General features: G+C 41.8%; 1 protein-coding gene and 1 long non-coding RNA gene across 3 annotated transcripts in view; one reads left to right on the top strand and one right to left on the bottom strand.

The window, feature by feature from the left end:
• Window positions 1-1,992: 1,992 nt before the first annotated feature.
• Window positions 1,993-8,744, bottom strand: LOC127931919 (uncharacterized). The gene is made up of 3 exons (XR_008143398.1): window positions 8,602-8,744; window positions 7,211-7,356; window positions 1,993-2,734 (listed from the first exon to the last, which is right to left on the bottom strand). It is a non-coding gene; the product is annotated as an uncharacterized LOC127931919 (long non-coding RNA).
• Window positions 8,081-25,856, top strand: part of LOC118386373 (out at first protein homolog) — a 34,839-nt gene continuing 17,063 nt past the window's right edge. Inside the window, exons 1-2 of one of the 2 annotated variants that reach the window (XM_035774094.2) lie at window positions 8,081-8,235; window positions 8,743-8,882. In XM_035774094.2, coding sequence (XP_035629987.1) covers window positions 8,181-8,235; window positions 8,743-8,882 — 195 coding nt within the window. In that variant the 5' untranslated portion in view covers window positions 8,081-8,180. Of the gene's footprint in view, window positions 8,883-25,856 lie in introns of both variants that reach the window. The other variant, XM_035774086.2, reaches the window with a different exon arrangement.

Raw genomic sequence — 25,856 nt, 5'->3', positions numbered from 1 at the left:
TGGAGCGGAAGACGGCAGACTGACTCACGGGGCCAGAGGTAAACAGTTCCTGGCCAATTTATTGTTTTGGGAGACATTTTGGAAAATAACATAAAAGTTAAAGGGTTCATGCTGTAGGAAGGTTGCATCATGTGTGACGTGGGCATGTTCTCCCAATGTTTTCTAGAGAGTGGGAGAATGTTGGCTATATATTATAACTACAAATGCATGTGTACGCACACTTTTTATTTCAAGGCTATCATTAGCTTTTAACGGAGGAATGGGTTAAAGGGGGCTTGGTGAGCGATCTGGGCCCCATGTGATGTTTTCAATCCCCAATGTAAATACTTGCTCAATGACTCTTGTCATGTCAGCCTGCTCCACATATGCTGTACTCCTCTGCAAAAATGCCAATATCTAAAAAGAGGTTGAAATATACTCACCAGATGAGCGCCTCAATCACGGTCATTGTCCAATGTTTGAGTTTCAGAGATTGCTTATAATTGGCTTAATAACTGCTTGAAAACTATGTTGTAACAACTCCTTTACTCAATTGTTATATGATATCCTGCTTTTAAACCTAACAACCTTTGATAGTTATCAGTGTTAAAAATGGTTGGTATTCAACAGAGTAGAACTATAGGTCAAACCTCAGCTAAACACAAACCCCTGACAAATAGGCAAAATTGTCCTTAATTAAACATGAAAAAATGCTACAAAAAAATATATATAACATGGTTTACATGTACCTTTGAGTAATACAATTATTAAAAACTAGTTTAAAAAGAGGCATTATTATTAGTTGAAAAATGTGTAGGGCTGAGTTGCATATATCACACTTGTACATATGGTGTGAAATTCTCTTGTAGAAGACACAGCTACACATTCACCCATCTGCAGTGGAATGGCAGTGACCATTTCAAATAAAAATCTAAACCTTGAGCCATGTCAACATGGCACCTTGATAAATAGCTTAGTGTCTACAAGCCCTCATTACATAAAGATCAGATCCTTAAGTGACTCCTTAAGTGTGTGTGTGTGTGTGTGTGTGTGTGTGTGTGTGTGTGTGTGTGTGTGTGTGTGTGTGTGTGTGTGTGTGTGTGTGTGTGTGTGTGTGTGTGTGTGTGTGTGTGTGTGTGTGTGTGTGTGTGTGTGTGTGTGCGTGCATTCCATTCAAATTATTCAGACCCCTTGACTCTTTCCACATTTTGTTGCGTTACAACCTTTTTTAAAAAAATGTATTAAATCATTTTTTCCCTCGTCAATTTACACACAATACCCCATAATGACAAAGCAAAAACAGTTTTTTAATTAAAAAAAAAATCACATAAAAAATAAAAAAAATAGGTATATCTGTTTTTTTTCCTAAAAACCTGTTTTCGCTTTGTCATTATTGGGTCTTGTGCGTAGATTGATGAGGAAAAAAAGAATGTAATCAATTTTAGAAGGATGTAACGTAACAAAATGTGGAAAAAGCCAAGGCATCTGAATACCTTCGAATGCACTGTATACGTGTATGTCAGGGTGTGTGCGCTTGCGTGCATGGAGTGCATGCTTGTGTATGTTCATGCATGTGTGTGTATGTAGGGCAGAGAATATAGGGTACAAACACTCCCCCTGAGGCTGTAAGAGAGAGCCAATAATAGTACACAAACTGTCTTGGCGCTAGTTACTGCTTGTTCTGCCCACTGCCATTGCGCTTATAATTTTGAACTCCCAGATACGAAACAAAACCTGTAGACCTCTGCCCTGTTTAGACTAAGAGATATAATATGCATGTACATTTAGAGTAGAGTAGAGAGAGTAGAGTAGAGTAGAGTAGAGTAGAGTAGAGTAGAGTAGAGTAGAGTAGAGTAGAGTAGAGCTGAGCTGAGCTGAGCTGAGCAGAGTAGAATAGTTGGTTGTGATAATTCATTCTCTGAACTGGTGTGGTTAAAGTGTGATGTCTAGGATAGGAAACCTCTGTAGCTGTGTTGTGACAATAGCAAAATGCAAAACATTGATCAAATCAAATCAAATTCAAATCAAATGTATTTATATAGCCCTTCGTACATCAGCTGATATCTCAAAGTGCTGTACAGAAACCCAGCCTAAAACCCCAAACAGCAAGCAATGCAGGTGTAGAAGCACGGTGGCTAGGAAAAACTCCCTAGAAAGGCCAAAACCTAGGAAGAAACCTAGAGAGGAACCAGGCTATGTGGGGTGGCCAGTCCTCTTCTGGCTGTGCCGGGTGGAAATGATAACAGAACATGGCCAAGATGTTAAAATGTTCATAAATGACCAGCATGGTCGAATAATAGTAAGGCAGAACAGTTGAAACTGGAGCAGCAGCATGGCCAGGTGGACTGGGGACAGCAAGGAGTCATCATGTCAGGTAGTCCTGGGGCATGGTCCTAGGGCTCAGGTCCTCCGAGAGAGAGAAAGAAAGAGAGAATTAGAGAGAGCATATGTGGGGTGGCCAGTCTTCTTCTGGCTGTGCCGGGTGGAAATGATAACAGAACATGGCCAAGATGTTCAAATGTTCATAAATGACCAGCATGGTCGAATAATAGTAAGGCAGAACAGTTGAAACTGGAGCAGCAGCATGGCCAGGTGGACTGGGGACAGCAAGGAGCCATCATGTCAGGTAGTCCTGGGGAATGGTCCTAGGGCTCAGGTCAGTTGAAACTGGAGCAGCAGCATGGCCAGGTGGACTGGGGACAGCAAGGAGTCATCATGTCAGGTAGTCCTGGGGCATGGTCCTAGGGCTCAGGTCCTCCGAGAGAGAGAAAGAAAGAAGGAGAGAATTAGAGAACGCACACTTAGATTCACACAGGACACTGAATAGGACAGGAGAAGTACTCCAGATATAACAAACTGACCCTAGCCCCCCGACACAAACTACTGCAGCATAAATACTGGAGGCTGAGACAGGAGGGGTCAGGAGACACTGTGGCCCCATCCGAGGACACCCCCGGACAGGGCCAAACAGGAAGGATATAACCCCACCCACTTTGCCAAAGCACAGCCCCCACACCACTAGAGGGATATCTTCAACCACCAACTTACCATCCTGAGACAAGGATGAGTATAGCCCACAAAGATCTCCGCCACGGCACAACCCAATTGATGAGTTCTCAGGCCAGGTAGAGAACCATAGTGTCAATTTTACAGGTCCTGCCTCAGGGATGCATACACCTTTCCTCCATCTACGTCTCATGGCCAACTAATTCTACACAAACCCCCTCTCGACAATGTCAGAAGCAATGGAGGAATGAGACATACAGTGGGGCAAAAAAGTATTTAGTCAGCCACTAATTGTGCAAGTTCTCCCACTTAAAAAGATGAGAGAGGCCTGTAATTTTCATCATAGGTACACTTAAACTATGACAGACAAAATGAGACAAGAAAATCCAGAAAATCACATTATAGGATTTTTAATGAATTTATTTGCAAATTATGGTGGAAAATAAGTATTTGGTCAATAACAAAAGTTTATCTCAATACTTTGTTATATACCCTTTGTTGGCAATGACAGAGGTCAAACGTTTTTTTGTAAGTCTTCACAAGGTTTTCACACACTGTTGCTGGTATTTTGGCCCATTCCTCCATGCAGATCTCCTCGAGAGCAGTGATGTTTTGAAGCTGTTGCTGCTGGGCAACATGGAGTTTCAACTCCCTCCAAAGATTTTCTTTGGGGTTGAGATCTGGAGACTGGCTAGGCCACTCCTTCTTACGAAGCCACTCCTCCGTTGCCCGGGCGGTGTGTTTGGGATCATTGTCATGCTGAAAGCCCCAGCCACGTTTCATCTTCAATGCCCTTGCTGATGGAAAGTTTTCACTCAAAATCTCACGATACATGGCCCCATTCATTCTTTCCTTTACACGGATCAGTCGTCCTGGTCCCTTTGCAGAAAAACAACCCCAAAGCATGATGTTTCCACAACCATGTTTCACAGTAGGTATTGTGTTCTTTGGATGCAACTCAGCATTCTTTGTCCTCCAAACACGACGAGTTGAGTTTTTACCAAAAAGTTATATTTTGGTTTCATCGGACCATATGACATACTCCCAATCTTCTTCTGGATCAACCAAATGCTCTCTAGCAAACTTCAGACGGGCCTGGACATGTACTGGCTTTAGCAGGGGGACACGTCTGGCACTGCAGGATTTGAGTCCCTGGCGGCGTAGTATGTTACTGATGGCAGGCTTTGTTACTATGGTCCCAGCTCTCTGCAGGTCATTCACTAGGTCCCCCCGTGTGGTTCTGGGATTTTTGCTCATCGTTCCTTGTGATCATTTTGACCCCACGGGGTGAGATCTTGCGTGGAGCCCCAGATCGAGGGAGATTATCAGTGGTCTTGTATGTCTTCCATTTCCTAATAATTGCTCCCACAGTTGATGTCTTCAAACCAAGCTGCTTACCTATTGCAGATTCAGTCTTCCCAGCCTGGTGCAGGTCTACAATTTTGTTTCTGGTGTCCTTTGACAGCTCTTTGGTCTTGGCTATAGTGGAGTTTGGAGTGTGACTGTTTGAGGTTGTGGACAGGTGTCTCTTATACTGATAACAAGTTCAAACAGGTGCCATTAATACAGGTAACGAGAGGAGGACAGAGGAGCCTCTTAAAGAAGAAGTTACAGGTCTGTGAGAGCCAGAAATCTTGCTTGTTTGTAGGTGACTAAATACTTATTTTCCACCTTCATTTGCAAATAAATTCATTAAAAATCCTACAATGTGATTTTCTGGATTTTTTTTCTTCTCATTTTGTCTGTCATAGTTGAAATGTACCTATGATGAAAATGACAGGCCTCTATCATCTTTTTAAGTGGGAGAACTTGCACAATTGGTGGCTGACTAAATACTTTTTTGCCCCACTGTATGCTTACGTGAAACTGCGCATTGTGCCACAAGAGACACAACTTGGCTGATTTGCTTCCATTTGTCAGATTAATTACAAACGAACTGTAGCTCTCAGTTGTAAGAACAACATGCAGATTAAACATGACGATAACAGTTTATTTCAATGTCATAGCCTATTACGGAGGATGCTGAAATCAACTGAGACATAATAGCTAGTGATTTTGCAACCCAATATTTGAAAAGCTGTTGTTTTTGTTCTCCCCAGTTATGCAGAGGAGGGAGGTTGAATGACCCGAGTGTGTACCCGTCACAATTGATCCCTGACGCCCACTCTTTGTCTGACCACAGACTAATAATTCAACACTTTTATGGGTCTGTATGTGTTTTCATTGGTTAAAGAGATCCTTTGACGTAGAGAGGAAATTATACAGAAGGCAAGGTGAACATTCATCATAGACAGACAGGCCTTTGTGCTCTTTTGATGGCCGGATCACTAAATGCTTAGTTAATTATGAACACCTTTTGTACTTGGTCGTGACTAACCTGTGCACTGTGCACAGAAATACTCAAATGTTGATGAAAATACAAGTGTTACACATGGAATTGTAGATATACCTCTCCTTAATGCAACCGCTGTGTCAGATTTCATTTTTTTAAATGGAAAAAGCAAACCATGCAATAATCTGAGAACGGCGCTCAGAAAAAAAATGTATCCGCCATGTTGGAGTCAACAGAAATCAGAAATAACATGATAAATATTCCCTTACCTTTGATGATCAGAATGCACTCCCATGAATCCTAGTTCCACAATAAATGTTTGAATTGTTCGATAATGTCCATTATTTATGTCCAAAGCTACTTTTGTTAGGGCGTTTAGTACACAAATCCAAACGCTCGTGCAGGTCCAGACGAACGTCAGACGAAAAGTTCAAAGAGTTATATTACAGGTCGTAGAAACATTTCAAAATAAGTATAGCATTTATCTTTAGGATGTTTTTATCATGAATCTTCAATAATGTTCCAACCGAAGAATTTCATTGTCTGTAGAAAAGCCATGTGAAATGTGCATGACCAGGACCTGGCTCTCTGCCAGACCACTGACTCAAAGAGTTCTCATCTGGCCCCACATCACAGTAGAAGCCTCATTCAAGTTTCTAAAGATGGTTGACATCTAGTGGAAGCCCTAGGAAGTGCAACATAACCAACCACTGTGTAATCGATAGGGCTGTTTTCAAAAACTACAAACCTCAGATTTCCCAGATTTTTTCTCAGGTTTTTGCCTGCCATATGAGTTCTGTTATATTCACAGACATCATTCAAACTGTTTTAGAAACTTCAGAGTGTTTTCTATCCAAATGTACTACTGGGACTGAGGAGCAGGCCGTTTACTCTGGGCACCTCTGGGCACCTTATTCATCCAAGCTACTCAATACTGCCCCTACAGCCATAATAAGTTTTAACTCTGACTTACAGTTGTAGGCCTATAGATTTGTATCATTGATTCATAATGGGCTATATTGGTATTATCAACACTTAGGTCAAGATTTTGTTACAAAACTTTTGTCTGATGTGACTTGGAATGAGTGTCATTTTGCTGTATCTGCGGAGTCACAGGTGTTACACTCTAATGCAAGTAAGAACATTGAAGCTGCAATATGTAAGTTTTTGGAGACCTGACCAAATGCACATAAACATATAAATTATAGATCTGTATTATCACTAAAAGCAAGTCTAATGTGTTCTAATGTGTGATATTTCTATGCTTCCTGTTCTTAAGTTTTGTTTTTGCATCTTTTACTTTCAGTTTTATACACCAGCTTCAAACAGCTGAAAATACAATATTTTTGGTTATTGAAAATATATTTCAGAGTGGTTTAGATGGTAAAATGATTCTCTACACTCTCTATGCTTGTTTTGTCACATAAACTGAAATTAGGCAAACTATTAGAATTTTTGCAACCAGGAAATGGCAGAGTGATTTCTGCTTAGTGCACCTTTAACCATAGTCGCCAAATGTGATTATCCCATGCTAAACACATATAGATATTAATTTCAAGGCAATACGATTTTATGACAAATCAGCATGTTCAACAAGACTGCACTATTTATTTTTTTACCTTTATTTAACTAGGCAAGTCAGTTAAGAACAAATTCTTATTTTCAGTGGGTTAACTGCCTTGTTCAGGGGCAGAACGACAGATTTGCACCTTGTCAGCTCAGGGATTCGATCTTGCAACCTTTCGGTTACTAGTCCAACGCTAGTCCACTAGGCTACGCTGCCGCCCCTCTCAAACCCATACATGTTTGAGGATTGCACACACCACAAAAGATCTGTTTGCATGACCTCCTTGGCTCCTCCAATTCATCATGAGTGCGGCCCAATGTGCTTACCCAGCTGACACTGTTTGTTCAGGTTTAGAGCCCTGGCTATTTGTTTTCCCCTTCAATGGAGTGCACGACCACTTGGTTGCAGCAGTGAGTAAGTGCTTCTCCATGGGGTCACCAACCTGGGGGCCACCCAGCAGATAGTGCATCACCTGGAAATATGAGATCTGATGATGAGGTCTGGCTGTGGAACATCACTGCCTTCAGAGGTAATCTACCATTTAATGTGACACTTTGATTGAGCCACAGATCTCCAGATGTTGCTCTCTGTGTGTGGCACTTCCTTCACACACCTCTGTATTGTCAAATTTCCCCCTTAAGGACATCATAAAAGTATAATATCAAGAGTGAGTAGGTAAGAGGAGTGACTTTTTCCAACAAGGAAATCAGTGAAAACCACATGGCTTGACACAACTAGTAATTATCTGAAGCTCACAAGCTATGATTCAATGGTCTCATAAATAATGTATGTCATTGGGTTACAGAGCTTATAAGCGCAAATAAAAACAATGCCTCTGTTGTTTTAAATTGTTTTAAATCATAAGATGTTTTTAGCCACAACTTTTATACAACTCCATATCTCAATTCAGAAAAGAAGAGGGACTATTTTGATTAGGTGAATTGGAATCCATAATCATATTCACACAATCACTTTCACACAAACTATTATAACAACTGCAGTAGGCCTATCACCTTGTGCAGTAGTGGCAACACTGCTTCATAATAACAAAATATGATATTATAAATATTCAGTTGCCCATATCCTGTGGCCCAAATCAATTGTGCAAACTTGGATTTTCTTGTTGGATCACAACCAAATCCATACATGCCCCTTGTGCTACATTTCGAGGGTGGTGTGCCTTTAAGAGTTTTACAACGCTCGTTGAATTTACAGCGCCGTCGCTGAAAGTTTTGAGGCCATGCAAGTAGCCTACTCTGCAGTAGTTTGGATGACCGAAGGAAGTGACGGGACTGAATGAGAAAAAGAGAAGAAAAAAATACGAGGATAAAAACAGAATGCAGAATACGAAGTAACGTGCTGTGCTACGATCAAGAGAGAGTGTGTGTGTGGTGGTACTACATCGCGTATGATTCTGATATGCATGCAAGTCGCGCTGGGTAAAAGTTTTGTAATGGTTACCAAGTAGCTGTGAAATGAAAAACCGAGATTGAGGGTTTTAATCGAGGTGGGTTTACCTATGCGTTGGAGTCGCGTTAATGTTCGTACATAATACATCACTCACGTCATGAATTCTAGTTTAAAGGTATGGAAGACGGAACAATTGCTTGGATTTCATTATTTTTTTACAAAGAATAAATTGCAAAAGGGCTATCTGAAACGGAATTGCAACTAAATAATTAGCTAGTGATATTGAATAGAGACCGTTGGATTTCACCTGGATTTGAGTATTTTTCCTCTGTCAAGTTCAGTTCTGCGTCTTCTGGAATGTTTGGGAGTTGTGTTCTACCGGTTTCAGCTCGGATACATGCATTTCTCTGGGCACTAATATTTTTAACAACGTTTGGACTTTGTTCAGAGTTGAAGGTTCGAGTTCGTTTAGCTGATGGACAAATCACAGAGGAAGTTCTAGAAGCAGACAGTGAAAAAGACTCCATCACACTTGAGTTCAAACAGGGAGATGGAACTCTCATAACATTTGTCGCTGACTTCAAACAGGTGAGTCGATTCAAATGTGTTTTTCCCCTATGCCTTTACTGTTTTGTGTAGGGTTGGGTTATTACCCAATGGCCACATATGTTTCCAGGCTGATCAGGGGCAATGCAGAATGCAGCCTTATCTCCATGCAACCAATTTACAAAACAGTATACCATAGCATAGACTAACAGTGTTAGTCTAGCCTGTGTCATTTCAGTACTGATGAGTTGACTCCCTGGCCATGGGCCCTCCTCTCCTTATGCTGGTAAATTCCTCTGCATGCATGAGTGGATAATGTTAGGTGGCACAAAAACTGACTATTGAATTAGGCGCTCACCTGCAATGATTGGTTTAGGAATGCTATTCATACTCTTCTGCAATACAACTCATGCCTTTACTCTGAGCCTGCTCCGTCCCATCAACATAGATGGGCCTAGTCTGAGAGCAAGGGCATCCATCTACTCCAGTTGGTCACAACCTTTGTTGTACCAGGGACTGGAAAGCTATGGTCCTTCTTTCTTGCAGGACCAGTTAAATTAAATGACGTGGCAACATTAAACAAAATAACTGACTATGCCTAAACCAGTGTTGGCTAACTATAAGGGACCGGTGCTGGTACATGGACCAGAGGTTGAGAACCACTGGTTCAGTGTGTATAGTGAACCAGCAAACAACATGCAGCCTGTTCCCCGAGTGCCTCTGGTCCTGTGCACTATACTCTCAGACACAGACCAAAGGCATGCGTCTGTGATTGTTGCAGTCCCACAGAAACTGACAGCCTGGCAAGAAGTGAAGGGGGAGATTTTCTAGGATTAAGTGGGCATGTCTGACCTTTTTGATCGGGGTATGGGTCACAAACCAAATAGCTCATTTTGATGAAAAGAGGCCGGCACGTGGCCAAATCGGTGATGACACATCTCTGAGCACATCACACTATTGTGCTGAAGCCTGGTTCACAGCACACCCAGTTTAGTGAAATTAGCTACAGGCACAGGGCTCCTTTTCCTCTGTTTAATCAGTTCCACTCTGAGGCCTGCCTCTCCATTCCGTTTACATGTGGTTCTCATCTAACACTATCTCAAAGATTTATGAAAAGTTGGATCAACTGGCTTCAAGCTGCCATGCAGAATTTACTGCTCAGAGCCGCTTGAGGAAAGAAAAACTCTTAAACAGGGGATATCAAACAATGGGGAGCAGTAAACGGACAGAGTAGATATATGAATGACTCTGTTGCTGTTTAGAATGTGTTTACGGGATCAGCCAGCTAGGTGTGCAGCTGCTGTTATTATCAGTCATATCCTTGTGCCAAAATCCACATGAGTTGGCATGGGTTGTGGGAACAGGAGTACTGTAATCTATGGGATCAGTACAACTATGAGAATCGGAATGAGTCATTCCATGATAAGAAGAGAGGGGATGAACTGAACATTTACACTAACATGTACCTGTGGTGAAATGATATGGCTAACAAACCTCATTCTGCGGGAATGGATTATTCTTATTCTCCATTTACATAAAAACAGCGGCAATGTGTATACTGGGGATGAATTTACCCATGATCAAATTGAATACAATTGGTGTAGACCTTACTGTTAAATGCTTACTTTACAAGCCCTTAACCAGCAATGCAGTTTTAAGCAAATAGTTAAAATATTTACTAAATAAACTAAAATAAAAACCACTGAAAAAATAACACAAAATAACAATAATGCAGCTATATACGGGGTGTATCACTACCGAGTCAATGTGTGGGGGTACAGGTTAGTTGAAGTAATTTGTAGGGGTATAGTGACTATGCATAGATAAACACAGAGTAGCAGCAGTGTAAAAACAAAGGGGGAGGGTGTCAATGCAAATAGTCCGGGTGGCCATTTGATTGAATTGTTCAGCAGTCTTATGGCTTGGGGGTGGAAGCTGTTAAGGAGCCTTTTGAACCTAGACTTGGCACTCCGGTACCGCTTGCTGTGCGGTACCAGAGAGAACAATCTATGACTTGGGTGACTGGAGTCTGTGACCAATATTTTTTTTGGGGTCCTTCCTCTGACACTGCCTAGTGTATATAGGTCCAGGATGGCAGCAAGCTTGGCCCCAGTGATGTACTGGGCCATACGCACTACCCTCTGTAGCGCCTTATGGTCAGAGGCCGAGCAGTTGCCATACCCGGTGGTGATGCAACTGGTCAGGATGCTCTCGATGGTGCAGCTGTAGAACTTTTTGAGGATCTGGGGACCCATGCCAAATATTGTCAGTCCCCTGAGGGGGAATGGCATTGTCGTACCCTCTTCACAATTATCTTGTTGTGTTTGGACCATGATGGTTTGTTGGTGATGTGGAAACCAAGGAACTTGAAACTCTCGACCCGCTCCACTACAGCCCCGTTGATGTGAATGAGGGCGTGTTCGGTCCTCTTTTTCCTGTAGGTCACGATCATCTCCTTTGTCTTGCTCACATTGAGGGAGAGGTTGTTGTCCTGGCACCGCACTGCCAGGTCTCTGACTTCCCTATAGACTGTCTCGTTGTTGATCAGGCCTACCACCGTTGTCATCAGTTAACTTGATGATGGTTTTGGAGTCGTGCTTAGCCACACAGTCATGGGTGAACAGGGGACTAAACACACATTCCTGGGGGGCCCCTGTGTTGAGGATCAGAGTGGCAGATGTGTTGTTGCCTACCCTTACCATCTGGGGGTGGCCCGTCAGGAAGTCTAGGATCCAGTTGCAGAGGGTGATTAGTCCCAGGGTCCTTAGCTTAGTGATGAGCTTTGTGGGTACTATGGTGTTGACTACAGCGCAGCATTCAATGAACAGCATTCTCACATGGGTGTCCCTTTTGTCCAGGTGTGAAAGGGCAGTCTTTGTGTGGAGTGGGATTGAGATTATTTAACCTGCTAATCTGTTGGGGCGGTATGTGAATTGGAGTGGGTCTAGAGTTTCCTGGATGATGGTGTTGTGAGCCACGACCAGACTTTCAAAGCACTTCATGGCTACTGACGTGAGTGCTACGGGTCGGTAGTCATTTAGGCAGTTTACCTTCACTTTTCTGGGCACAGGGACTATAGTGGTCTGCTTGAAACATGTAGATATTACAGACTCGGGCAGGGAGAGATTGAAAATGTCAGTGAAGACACTTGCCAGTTGGTCCGCGCATGCTCTGAGTACACGTCCTGGTAATCTGTCTGGCCCGCGGCCTTGTGAATGTTGACCTGTTTTAAAGGTCAGCTATGGAGAGCGTGATCACACAGTTGTCCGGAACACCTGGTGTTCTCATGTATGCTTCAGTTTTACTTGCCTCGACGCGAGTATAAAAGGCATTTAGCCTGTCTGGATTGCTAGCGTCACTGGGCAGCTCGCGACTTGGTCTCCCTTTATAGTCTGTAATAGTTTGCAAACCCTGCTACATCTGACAAGCATCAGAGCCGGTGTAGTAGGATTCAATCTTAGTCCTGTGTTGACGCTTTGCCATTTTGGTGGTTTGACTGAGGGCATAGCAAGATTTCTTATAAGCTTCCAGAATAGTGCCTTGCTCCTTGAAAGCGGCAGCTCTAGCCTTTAACTCAGTGTGGCTGTTGCCTGTAATCCATGGCTTCTGGTTGGGATATGTACGTACGGTCACTGTGGGGACGTCATCGTCGATGCCCTTATTGATGAAGCTGGTGACTGAGGTGGTATACTCCTCAATGCCATTGGATGAATCCCAGAACATATTCCAGTCCGTGCTAGCAAAACAGTCCTGTAGCGTAGCGCCCATGTCACTACTTCCTGCTTTAGTTTTTGCTTGTAAGTAGGAATCAGGAGGATAGAATTATGGTCAGATTTTCCGAATCGAGGGCGAGTGAGAGCTTTGCACGTTGCACATGTGACATGCTGGTGGAAATTAGAACTTGTTGCGTGCGGTCTTAGTGGCAGTGGTGGTAAATAGACGGCTACGAAAAATATAGATAGTGTGGTCTACAGCTTATGTAGTACTCTACGTCAGGCGAGCAATATCTCAAGACTACCTTTAATTTAATTTGGGCAATCTAGCACCAGCTGTTATTGACAAATAGACCCCCCCCCTTCTCGTCTTACCGGACATAGCTGTTCTGCCGATGCACGGAAAGCCCAACCAACTGTATATTATCCTTATTATCGTTCAGCCACGACTCTGTGAAACATAAGTTATTACCGTTTTTAATGTCCCGTTGGTAGGATAGTCTCAAATGGAGCTCGTCCAGTGATTGCACGTTGGCCAATATAACGGATGGTAGAGGCCGGTAACCCACTTGCCAACTAAATTCTCTCAAGGCACCCTGATCTACGCTCCCTGTATTTTCTTCATGCGAATTACAGGGATTTGGGCCTTGTCCGGGAGCAACATTATATCCTTCATGTCAGACTCGAGGTGAGTAATCTCTGTTTTGATATCATAAGAGACCGTTGCAGCAACATTATGTACAAAATAAGTTACGAACAATGTGAAAAACACACAAATAGCACAATTGGTTAGGAGCCTGTAAAACAGCAGCCACCCCCTCCGGAGCCATTCTTCAAGCTAGCACTTGACCCCGAAATGTATCCGCTGATTCACAAAAATGCCATTTCACAAAAAAGGTGGATGCAATTGCCAAAGTTTGTAGAATAATCTCAAAAGACCACTGTTTTACATTGAACTCCACTGTTCTGGCACAAGATGATCAGTTACTCATTCAGAATTACCCAGACATAGCAGATAAGATAACAACAGAACTACAGCCATCGTAACAGTGCTTTAATGAGAGCTTTGACCAAACTGATAAGGTAATGATTACATTAAAACAAGTAGGGCATCATATTCTATTTTATTTTTAAGTCTCTAGACTAAGACTACTTAATGTGGACAACAAGTGTAATGTTACCTTGCATGAAAAGGGAAACCTCCCTAGAGTTTCACTTCAGGGAACAACCTCACTCTCCCACCCCATGGCGCTGGTGGAATATAATAGGGTATCAGTCCTTCCTTTGGAAGACGACCAACTGGGAATGTCTCAAATTATTTAGGAAAAATGTCTGGGATCGGTCACGATGATGCAGGCCGGGCTTGCACACTGTCATCAGTGAGAGAATGTTTATGTGGTCTGTCCCAACAGCTTGAATTCGAACCCCCAAACTAGCTTGCCTGTGTCTCAAATGGCAACTTATTCCTCATACACTGAGTATGAGGATCATTAGGATAGGTCCTTCCTATAATTGAATTGCACCCCCTCCCCTCCCCACTCCCTCAGAACCAATTTAATTCATCGGGGCATGAACTCTACAAGGTGTCAAAAGCGTTTCACAGGGATGATGGCCCATTTTGACTCCAATGCTTCCCACAGTTGTGTCAAGTTGGCTGGCTGTCCTTTGAGTGGTGGACCTTGACACAAAGAAAATGTTGAGCGTGAAAAACCTAGCTTAAATCTTTTGTCTTGCCCATTCACCCTCTGAATGACACATACACAATCCATGTCGCAAGACCTGTCACCTCCCCTTCATCTACACTGATTTAACAAGTGACATCAATAAGGGATCATAGCTTCACCTGGTCAGTCTGTCAAGGAAAGAATGGGTGTTCTTAATGTTTTTTATACTTGGAAAGAAACCTAGAGACAACAAAAATACTATATACACACTATAATACATAGTCATATTCTTACAGTACGGTTAAATAATTGATATTTAGAAATATGAGCAGTGCTGTGATACAATATGTTTTCTAAAGCTAAACTTTGCTTTTTGCCTGAGTAACCTCTGGTGGCAGAGCATTCCATGATAACATGGCTCTACAGTGTATTCAGACCCCTTGACTTTTTCCAATTTTGTTACTTTACAGCCTTAATCTAAAATGTATTCAATTGTTTTCCATCAATCTACACACAATACCCCATAATGACAAAGCAAAAAACAGGTTATTATACATACTTGCAAATATGTAAATGTACAATTTCAGTTTTTTTTATTTAACACAAGTATTCAGACTCTTTACTCAGTACTTTGTTGAAGCAGCGATTACAGCCTTGAGTCTTCTTGGGTATGACGCTAACAAGCTTGACACCTGTATTTGGGGATTTTCTCCCATTCTTCTCTGCAGATCCTCTCAAGCTCTGTCAGGTTGGATGGGGAGCATTGCTGCACAGCTATTTTCAGGTCTCCAGAGTAGAAGTCGGCCGATTTCATTAGGGCCGACTTCAAGTTCTCATATCAATCGGAAATCTATATTTTTGGACACTGATTTGGCCGTTTTAAAATATTTTTTACACCTTTTATTTCATCTTTATTTAACTAGGCAAGTCGGTTAAGAACACATTCTTATTTTCAATGACGGCCTAGGAACGGTGGGTTAATTGCCTCGTTCAGGGGCAGAATGACAGATTTTTACCTTGTCAACTCGGGGGGTTCAATCTTGAAACCTTACAGTTAACTAGTCCAACGCACTAACCACCAGCCTCTCATTGCACTCCACGAGGAGACTTACGCGAATGCAGTAAGCCAAGGTAAGTTGCTAGCTAGCGTTAAACTTATCTTGTAAAAAACAATCAATCAATCATAATCACAAGTTAACTACACATGGTTGATATTAATAGTTTATCTAGCGTGTCCTGCGTTGCACATAATCAATGCGGTGCGTATCGTTGCTCCAATGTGTACCTAACCATAAACATCAATGCCTTTCTTAAAATCAATACACAGAAGTATATATTTTTAAACCTGCATTTTTAGCTAAAAGAAATCCAGGTTAGCAGGCAATATTAACCAGGTGAAATTGTCACTTCTCTTGCGTTCATTGCACGCAGAGTCAGTGTATATGCAACAGTTTGGGCCATCTAATTTGCCAGAATTGTACGTAAATTATGACAACATTGAAGGTTGTGCAATGTAACAGGAATATTTAGACTTATGGATGCCACCCGTTAGATAAAATACGGAACGGTTCCGTATTTCACTGAAATAATAAACATCTTGTTTTCGAGATGATAGTCTCCGGATTCTACCATATTAATTACCTCGTATTTCCGTGTGTTATCATGTTAAAACTATGTCTATGATTTGATAGAGCAGTCTGACTAAGCGATGGTAGACAGCAGCAAGCTCGTAAGCATTCATTCAAACAGCACTTTTGTGCGTTTGCCAGCAGCTGTTGATGACTTCAAGCCTATCAACTCCTGAGATTATGCTGGTGTAACCGATTTTGAAATGGTTAGCGGAGTGCGCGCTAATGGCGTTTCAAACGTCACTCGCTCTGAGACTTGGAGTGGTTGTTCCCCTTGCTCTGCAAGGGCTGCGGCTTTTGTGGAGCGGTGGGTAACGCTGCTTCGAGGGTGGCTGTTGTCGTTATGTTCCTGGTTCGAGCCGGTAGGAGCGAGGAGAGGGACGGAAGCTGTACTGTTACTGGCAATACTAAAGTGCCTATAAGAACATCCAATAGTCAAAGGTTAATGAAATACAAATGGTACAGAGAGAAATAGTCCCATAATTCCTATAATAACTACAACCTAAAACTTCTTACCTTGGAATATTGACGACTCGTTAAAAGGAACCATCAGCTTTCATATGTTCTCATGTTCTGAGCAAGGAACTTAAACGTTAGTCAACACTTTGTTTTTGCATTATTTAAACCAAATTGAACATTTTTCATTATTTATTTGAGGCTAAATGGATTTTTATTGATGTATTAAATTCAAGTGTTCATTCAGTATTGTTGTAATTGTCATATATATATAATTTTTTAAATCGGCCGATTTAATCAGTATTGGCTTTTTTTGGTCCTCCAATAATCGGTATCGGCGTTGAAAATTCATAATCCTCTACTCCAGAGATGTTTGATTGGGTTCAAGTCCAGGCTCAGGCTGGGCCACTCAAGGACATTCGGAGACGTGTCCCGATGCCACTCCTGCATAGTCTTGTCTGTGTGCTTATGGTTGTTGTACTGTTGGGTCCTGAGCACTTCGTAGCTGGTTTTCATCAAGGATCTCTCTGTACTTTTCCCCGTTCATCTTTGCCTCGATCCCGACTACAGTCCCAGTCCATGTCGCTAAAAAAAAAATCCCCACAGCATGATGCTGCCACCACTGTTTTACCGTAGGGATGGTGCCAGGTTTCTTCCAGACCTGAAGCTTGGCATTCTGGCCAAAAAGTTTAATCTTGGCTTCATCAGACCAGAGAATCTTGTTTCTCATGGTCTGAGTCTTTAGGTGCCTTTTTGCAAACTCCAAGAGGGCTGTCGTGCCTTTTACTGAGGAGTGGCTCCATTCTGGCCACTCTACAATAAAGGCCTGATGGTTGTCCTTCTGGAAGGGTCTCCCATCTCCACAGAAGAACTCCTAGCTCTATGGACAATCAAACTCTGGCTCTCTGACATGTGACCATCAGGTTCTTTTCCAAATCCTAGCCAATGGTCACCTCTCTGACAATGGAAACAACCTGGTCTTTCTCCCAAAGGGTAATTGCGCAATTTTTGTTATTATGGGGAATGTGTTTATTTAATCAATTTTGTGAATAAGTCTAACGTAACAAAATGTGGAAAAAGTCAAGGGATCTGAATAGTTTCCAAAGGCATCGTATGCATAACTGCGCGACACATTAAATCTGTTTTTGGTCTGGGTACTGTGAAGAAAGCCATTGTGGCGTGTCTGGTGGGGTATGCATGTCTGAAGTGTATGCAAATAGATTGCACAAGTGGATAGGCATTTTTAACACTCAAATGTTTCTTTAAAGACGAAGTTGTTAATTTCTCCTCAACCCTCCATGACTATCATGCATGTTGATGTTTAGGTCTAAGAGCATGCTTTGAACCCAATACAATGCTTTTGGTTTTAGATGTATTTAAGACCAGTTTGTTAATTACCCCTTCTGACTCCTTGCTAAGCGTCTCAGCAATCTTACTAGCTGTAGGTGCTGATGGGTAGAGTGTAATCATCAGCATACACAGTCGTTTTAGCTTCGCGTAAGACAAATGGCATGTCATTTGTAAAAATAGAGAAGCATAACGGCCCAAGGCAACTACAAAGGTTGGCTAGATATGCAATAGTGGGTGTATGTGTGAGCGCATGAGTAAGTGAGAGAGGATGTGGGAGGGAGAGTGTAAAGTTATCTGAACAGTAGATGGTTACACTGGCTGTGTCCAAATATCCATGTTACATACTGTACTTAGAAGCACTATGCAGAAATTACTCTGCCATTTCCTGGTTGCTAAAATTCTAATAGTTCACTTAATTTCAGTTTGTTTTGTAACAATCAAGTATAGTGTAGAGAATCATTGTACCACCGCTATGAAATATCAATAACCAAAAATATTGTAAATCAAAAGTAAGACAAAAAATAAACGTATGAATGGGACCGATCTACCACTTCTTAGACTTGCTGTCAATGAGTGACATATCTATTACACACATTTCTATGTGAATTTGGTTGGGTCGTCCCAAAAAGTTACATACTGCAGCTTTTAAAACTGCGTACTATTTAGCATGTACCGTTTAGTAAAAAGTATTCATTACTTGAATCGGAGGTGCAGTTAACTCTGAACTTATCCTCTGCAGCAGAAGTAACTCTGGGTCTTCCCTTACAGTGGCGGTCCTCAGAGCCCGTTTCACATATGGAATCGTGTAGTAACCAACGTAGCATTTTTCTCAACCAGCTTCATGGAATGCATTTCATTTGTGGAATTTCTTTCCTCCTTAATGCATTTGTGCCAATTGGTTGTGTTGTGACAAGGCAGGGGTGGTATACAGAAGATAGCCCTATTTGGTAAAAGACCAAGTCCATATGGCAAGAACAGCTCAAATAAGCAAAGAGAAATGACAGTCCCATCATTACTTTAAGACATGAAGGTCAGTCATTTTCGGAACATTAGCATTTGAAGGTTTCTTCAAGTGGAGTGGCAAAAACTATGATGAAACTGGCTCTGAGGACCGCCACTGTAAGGGAAGACCCAGAGGTACTTCTGCTGCAGAGGATAAGTTCATCAGAGTTAACTGCACCTCCGATTCAAGTAATGGACACATCTCACCATCAATTGTTCAGAGGAGACTACGTGAATCAGGCCTTCATGGTTGAATTGCTGCAAAGAAACCACTACTAAAGGACACTAATAATAATAAGATACTTGCTTGGGCCAAGAAAATATGAGCATTAGACTGGTGGAAGTCTGTCCTTTTTGGTCTGAGTCCAAAACAGATGATCTACACGTGTGGTTCCCACTGTGAAGCATGGAGGAGGTGGTGTGGGGGGGTGCTTTGCTGGTGACACTGTTAGTGATTTATTTAGAATTCAAGGCACACTTAACCAGCATTGCTACCACAGCATTCTGCAGTGATAGGCCATCCCGTCTGGTTTGCGCTTAGTGGGACTATCATTTTGTTTAGGCTGTGTAAAGGCTATTTGGCCAAGAAGCAGAGTGATGGGAGTGCTGCATTAGATGACCTGGCCTCCACAATCACCTGACCTCAACCCAATTGAGATTGTTTGGGATGATTTGGACCAGAAAGTGAAGGAAAAGCAGAACACAAGTGCTCAGAAAATGTGGGAACTCCTTCAAGACTGTTGGAAAAGCATTCCAGGTGAAGCAGGTTGAGAGAGAGCCAAGAGTTTGCAAAGCTGTCATCAAAGCAAAGGGTGGTTACTTTGAAGAATCTAAAATATAGTTTGATTTAATACTTTTTTTGGTTACTACATGATTCCATGTTTGTTAATTTGATGTCTTCACTATCATTCTACAATGTGGAAAATAGCGAAAATAAAGAAAAATCCTTGAATGAGTAGGTGTGTCCAAACTTGACTGGTACTGTATGTAAATTAGATAAATTGGCGTAGTGCACACACCAAAACTTCTCAAATAAAACAGCTATTGCACAGAAAAATTTGGACATTTGGGTGCATCTCAAACCTCTGGACTTAATATAATAACACAGAAAAATACGAGCCTTGGGTCATTAATATGGTAAAATCTGGAACTATAATTTCGAAAACAAAACGTTTATTCTTTCAGTGAAATACGGAACCGTTCCGTATTTTATCTAACTGGTGGCATCCATAAGTCCAAATATTGCTGTTACATTGCACAACCTTCAATGTTATGTCATAATTATGTAAAATTCTGGCAAATTAGTTTGTAACCAGCCAGGCGGCCCAAACTGTTGCATATACTCTGACTCTGCGTGCAATGAAGTGACACAATTTCCCAAGTTTTAATATACTTCTGTGGATTGATTTTAAGAAAGGCATTGATGTTCGGTACATTCGTGCAAAAATTGTGCTTTTTTTCGCAAATACGCCCTTGTTAAATCATCCCCCGTTTGGCGAAGTTGGCTGTCTTTGTTAGGAAGAAATAGTCTTCACACAGTTCGCAACGAGCCAGCCGGCCCAAACTGCTGCATATACCCTGACTTTGTTGCACAGAACGCAAGAGAAGTGACAATTTCCCTAGTTAAAAGAAATTCATGTTAGCAGGCAATATTATCTAAGTATGCAGGTTTAAAAATATATACTTGTGTATTGATTTTAAGAATGCCGTTGATGTTTATGGTTAGGTACACATTGGTGCAACGACAGTGCTTTTTTTCGGGAATGCGCTTGATAAATCACCCGTTTGAAGAAGTAGGCTGTGATTCAATGAGAAATTAACAGGCACCGCAGCGATTATATGCAACGCAGGACACACTAGTAATATCAACCATGTGTAGTTAACTAGTGATTATGTTAAGATTGTTTTTTTTTATAAGATAAGCTTAATGCTAGCTAGCACCTTACCGTGGCTCCTTGCTGCACTCGCATAACAGGCAGTCTCCTCGTGGAGTGCAATGTAATCGGCTATGATCGGTGTCCAAAAATGGTAATTACCGATTGTTATGAAAACTTGAAATTGGCTCTAATTAAATCGGCCATTCCGATTTAATCGGTCAACCTCTAATTGAGAGCATCCTGTCGGGCTGTATCACTGCCTGGTACAGCAACTCAGGGCTCTCCAGAGGGTGGTGCGGTCTACCCAACGCATCACCGGGTGCAAGCTACCTGCCCTCCAGGACACCTACAGCACCTGATGTCACAGGAAGGCCAAAAAGATAAGAGACAACAACCACCCAAGCCACTGCCTGCTGACCCCGCCGTCATCCAGATGGTGAGGTCAGTACAGGTGCATCAAAGCTGGGACTGGGAGACTGAAAAACAGCTTCTATCTCAAGGCCATCAGACTGTTAAATAGCCATCACTAGCACATTAGAGGCTGCTGCCCTATATATAGTTGAAGTCAGAAATGTATATACTGTGCACCTTAGCCAAATTTAAGTTTTTCACAATTTCTGACATTTCATCCTCGTAAAAATATCCTGTCTAAGGTCAGTTAGGATCAGCACTTTATTTTAAGAATGTGAAATGTCAGAATAATAGTGATTTATTTCAGCTTTTTATTTCTTTCATCACATCCCCAGTGGGTCAGAAGTTTACATACACTCAATTAGTATTTGGTAGCATTGCCTTTAAATTGTTTAACTTGGGTCAAACGTTTCGGGTAGCCTTCCACAAGCTTCCCACAATAAGATGGGTGAATTTTGGCCCATTCCTCTTGACAGAGCTGGTGTAACTGAGTCAGGTTCGTAGGCCTCCTTGCTCGTACATGCTTTTTCAGTTCTGCCCACAAATCTCTTCTATAGGATTGAGGTCAGGGCTTTGTGATGGCCACTCCAATACCTTGACTTTGTTGCCCTTAAGCCATTTTGCCACAACTTTGGAAGTTTGCTTGGGATCATTGTCCATTTGGAAGACCCATTTGCGACCAAGCTTTAACTTCCTGACTGATGTCTTGAGATGTTGCTTCAATATACCCACATAATTTTCCATCCTCATGATGCCATCTATTTTGTGAAGTGCACCAGTACATCCTGCAGCAAAGCACCCCCACAACATGATGCTGCCACCCCCGTGCTACATGGTTGGGATGGTGTTCTTCGACTTGCAAGCCTCCCCCTTTTTCCTCCAAACATAACGGTGGTCATTATGGCTAAACAGTTCTATTTTTGTTTCATCAGACCGGAGGACATTTCTCCAAAAAGTACGATCTTTGTCCCCATGTGCAGTTGCAAACCGTAGTCTTGCTTATTTTATGGCGGTTTTGGAGCATTGGCTCCTTTCTTGCTGAGCGGCCTTTCAGGTTATGTCGATATAGGACTCGTTTTACTGTGGATATAGATACTTTTGTACCTGTTTCCTCCATCTTCACAAGGTCCTTTGCTGATATTCTGGGAATTATTTGCACTTTTCGCACCAAAGTACGTTCATCTCTAGGAGACAGAACGCGTCTCCTTCCTGAGCGGTATGACGGCTGCGTGGTCCCATGGCGTTTATGCTTGCGTACTATTGGTTGTACAGATGAGCGTGGTACCTTCAGGCTTTTGGAAATTGCTCCCAAGGAAGAACCAGACTTCTGGAGGTCTACCATTTTCTTTGAGGTCTTAGCTGATTTTCTTTTGATTTTTCCCATTTACTTTAGATTGTGTATTGTTAGATATTACTGCACTGTTGTAGCTAGAAACACAAGCATTTCGCTACCCCTGCAATAACATTTGTTAAATGCGTGTATGTGACAAATTTCAATTTGATTTGAAATTCAGAACCGCTGGACATCAACATAATAAACTAAAGCACTGATCATTGGGAATGAGATCAGAATGATTGCCAAGGCTTGATCCAGAAATGAAGCCATGAAATGGGTAGCATAGCCTACAACTAAAACAATCCACATGTTCAAATCAAAAGACCTGATTTTAACATGACATCAATAACGCAGAAATTTAGTTTTTAAATGCTCTGACAAATCAGAACAATAAACACTTTTTTTTGTGAGAACAGAAATCCACTTTGGGTAAAAAAAAAAAATGTATATACACTGCTCAAAAAAATAAAGGGAACACTAAAATAACACATCCTAGATCTGAATGAATGAAATATTTGTATTAAATACTTTTTTCTTTACATAGTTGAATGTGCTGACAACAATCACGAAATTATCAATGGAAATCAAATGTATCAACCCATGGAGGTCTGGATTGGGAGTCACATGCTAAATTAAAGTGGAAAACCACACTACAAGCTGATCCAACTTCGATGTAAGGTCCCTAAAACAAGTCAAAATGAGGCTCAGTAGTGTGTGTGTGGCCTCCACGTGCCTGTATGACTTCCCTACAACGCCTGGGCATGCTCCTGATGAGGTGGTGGATGGTCTCCTGAAGGATCTCCTCCCAGACCTGGACTAAAGCATCTGCCAACTCCTGGACAGTCTGTGGTGCAACGTGGTGTTGGTGGATGGAGCGAGACATGATGACGTTTTATTGATCGCTGTGAATCTGCTTCCCAATGCCTTCAGAAAGTATTATTACCCCTTGACTTATTCTATATGTTGTGTTACTGCCTGAATTCAAAATGGATTGGATAAATGTGTTCCCTCACCCATCTACACACAATACCCCACAATGACAAAGTGAAAACATGTTTTTATTTTATTTATTGAACAGGAAATGCATACAGGAAATGCTTACATTTCTCACTTATATTATAAGTATTCACACCACTGAGTCAATACTTTTTAGAAGTACCTTTGGCAGCGATTACAGCTCCACTGGTTGTCATAAGGTGTATGCACCAATTTGTAAGTCGCTCTGGATAAGAGCGTCTGCTAAATGACTTAAATGTAAATGTAAATGTGAGTCTTTCCGGGTAAGTCTATAAGAGCTTTCCACACCTGAATTGTACAACATGTCCAACATTAGGGCTGTTTTCCGTTAAATCCGCTTCGTGTTTTGTTACTTGCCACGATACTAGTCAGTATCGCAATATTGGTATTGTCTGGCCCTAAGGTGGTCATATTTACTATTTTGAAAATTCTTCAAGGTCTGTGAAATTGGTGGTTGATCATTGCTAGACAACCGTTTTTAGGTCTTGCCATAGATTTTCAAGTAGGTTTAAGTCAAAACTTTGACTCGGACAGTCAGGAACATTCACTGTCTTCTTGGTAAGCGTCTCCAGTGTAGATTTGGCCTTTGTTTTAGCTTAATGTCCTGCTGAAAGGTGACTTTGATTTGGCCCAAACATAACATTTTGCATTCAGGACAAAAAGGTAATTGCTTTGCCACATTTTCTGCAGTAGTATTTTAGCAGGATTTTAGCCTTGCATCCTGTTAGCAACATGTTTTGGAATATTTTTTTATGTACAGGCTTCCTTTTCGCTCTGTCAATTAGGTTATTATTGTGGAGTAACTACAATGTTTATCCGTCCTCAATTTTCTCCTATCACAGCCATTAAACTCAAACTGTTTTTTAAAAGTCAACATTGGCCTCATGGTGAAATCCCTGAGCGGTTTCTTTCCTCTCTGGTAATGGAGTTAGGAAGGACGCCTTTATCTTCGTAGAGACAGGATAAAAATAGCAGACATTGAATATCCCTTTGAGCATGGTGAAGTTTTTAATTACACTTTGTATGGTTGATACACCATCCAACGTGTAATTAATAACTTCCCCATGCTCAAAGGGATATTCCAATGTCTGATATTTTTACACATCTACCAATAGGTGCCCTTCTTTGTGAGGCATTGGAAAACCTCTCTGGTCTTTGGTTGTATCTGTTTGAAATTCACTGCTTGACTGAGAGGCACCTTTACATACTTTTTATGTCTGGGGTACAGGGATGAGGTAGTCATTCAAAAAATCATGTTAAACACTGACTCTGTGTGCAATAATAGTCTGTGCAACTTATTAGGTGACTTGTTAAGCACATTTTTACTCCTGGACTTATTTAGGCTTGACATAACAAAAGGGTTGAATAATTTCAGCTTTTCATTTTTTAATTCATAAAAAAAACAAAAACAGAATTCCACTTTAACCAAAAATCTAAATGTAATCCATTTCAAATTCAGCCTGGAACGCAAGAAAATGTGAGTACTTCCTAAAGGATATATGTGAGCAATAACTTATTGTATACTGACATTGATTGTCATGAGGGGGAAAATGAATGGAATAGAGGGTCGAAAGAGTAACACACAGAACACTACCAATGCTGCACTGCCATCACACATTTTCCAACTCGAGGTACATACTGTAGACCTTCAACAAATCACTGCGACATCGTTCCAAGTGAGTCCGACGGACCCACATTTGGGGGTCTGTCTCATAGACTATATGTAGGAATTACGGTACCATGTACACTATATAACCAAAGGTATGTGGACACCTGCTTGTCGAACATCTCATTCCAAAATCATGGCCATTAATATGGAGTTGGTCCTCCCCTTTGTTGATATAACAGCCTCCACTCTTGTGGGAAGGCTTTCCACTAGATGTTGGCACATTTGCAGCAGAGATTTTCTTCCATTCAGCCATGAGCGTTAGCGAGGTCCAGCACTGATGTTGGGCGATTAGGCCTGGTTCACAGTCGACGTTCCAATTCATCCCAATGGGGTTCGAGGGGATTGAGGTCAGGGCTCTGTGCAGGCCAGTCATGTTCTCCCACACCGATCTCGACAAACCATTTCTGTATGGACGTTGCTTTGTGCATGTCATGCTGAAACAGGAAAGGGCTTTCCCCAAAATTGGAAGCTCAGAATTGTCTAGAATGTCATTGTATTCTGTAGCATTAAGATTTCCCTTCACTCTAACTAAGGGACCTAGCCCGAACCATGAAAAACATCCCCAGACCATTATTCCTCCACCAAACTTAATAGTTGGAACTATAGTAGTTTTCTCCTGGTGTCTGCCAAAACCAGATTTGTCCGTCGGACTGCCAGATGGTGAAGCGTGATTCATCACTCCCGAGTCCAATGGCGGCGAGCTTTAATCCACACCAGCAGACGCTTGTCATTGCGCATGTTGATCTTAGGCTTGTGTGCGGCTGCTCGCCATGGAAAACCATTTCATGGCGCTCCCGACGAACAGTTCTTGTGCTGACGTTGCTTCCAGAGGCAGTTTGGAACTCTGTAGTGAGTGTTGCAACCAAGGACCAACTATTTTTATGCGCTTCAGT

Source organism: Oncorhynchus keta, chromosome 1 (genome assembly GCF_023373465.1).
Source record: "Oncorhynchus keta strain PuntledgeMale-10-30-2019 chromosome 1, Oket_V2, whole genome shotgun sequence".
In the NCBI taxonomy this organism is placed as follows: Eukaryota; Metazoa; Chordata; class Actinopteri; order Salmoniformes; family Salmonidae; genus Oncorhynchus; species Oncorhynchus keta.
Note: the sequence above shows the minus strand (reverse complement) of the source record. Positions and strands in the feature narration are given on the sequence as shown.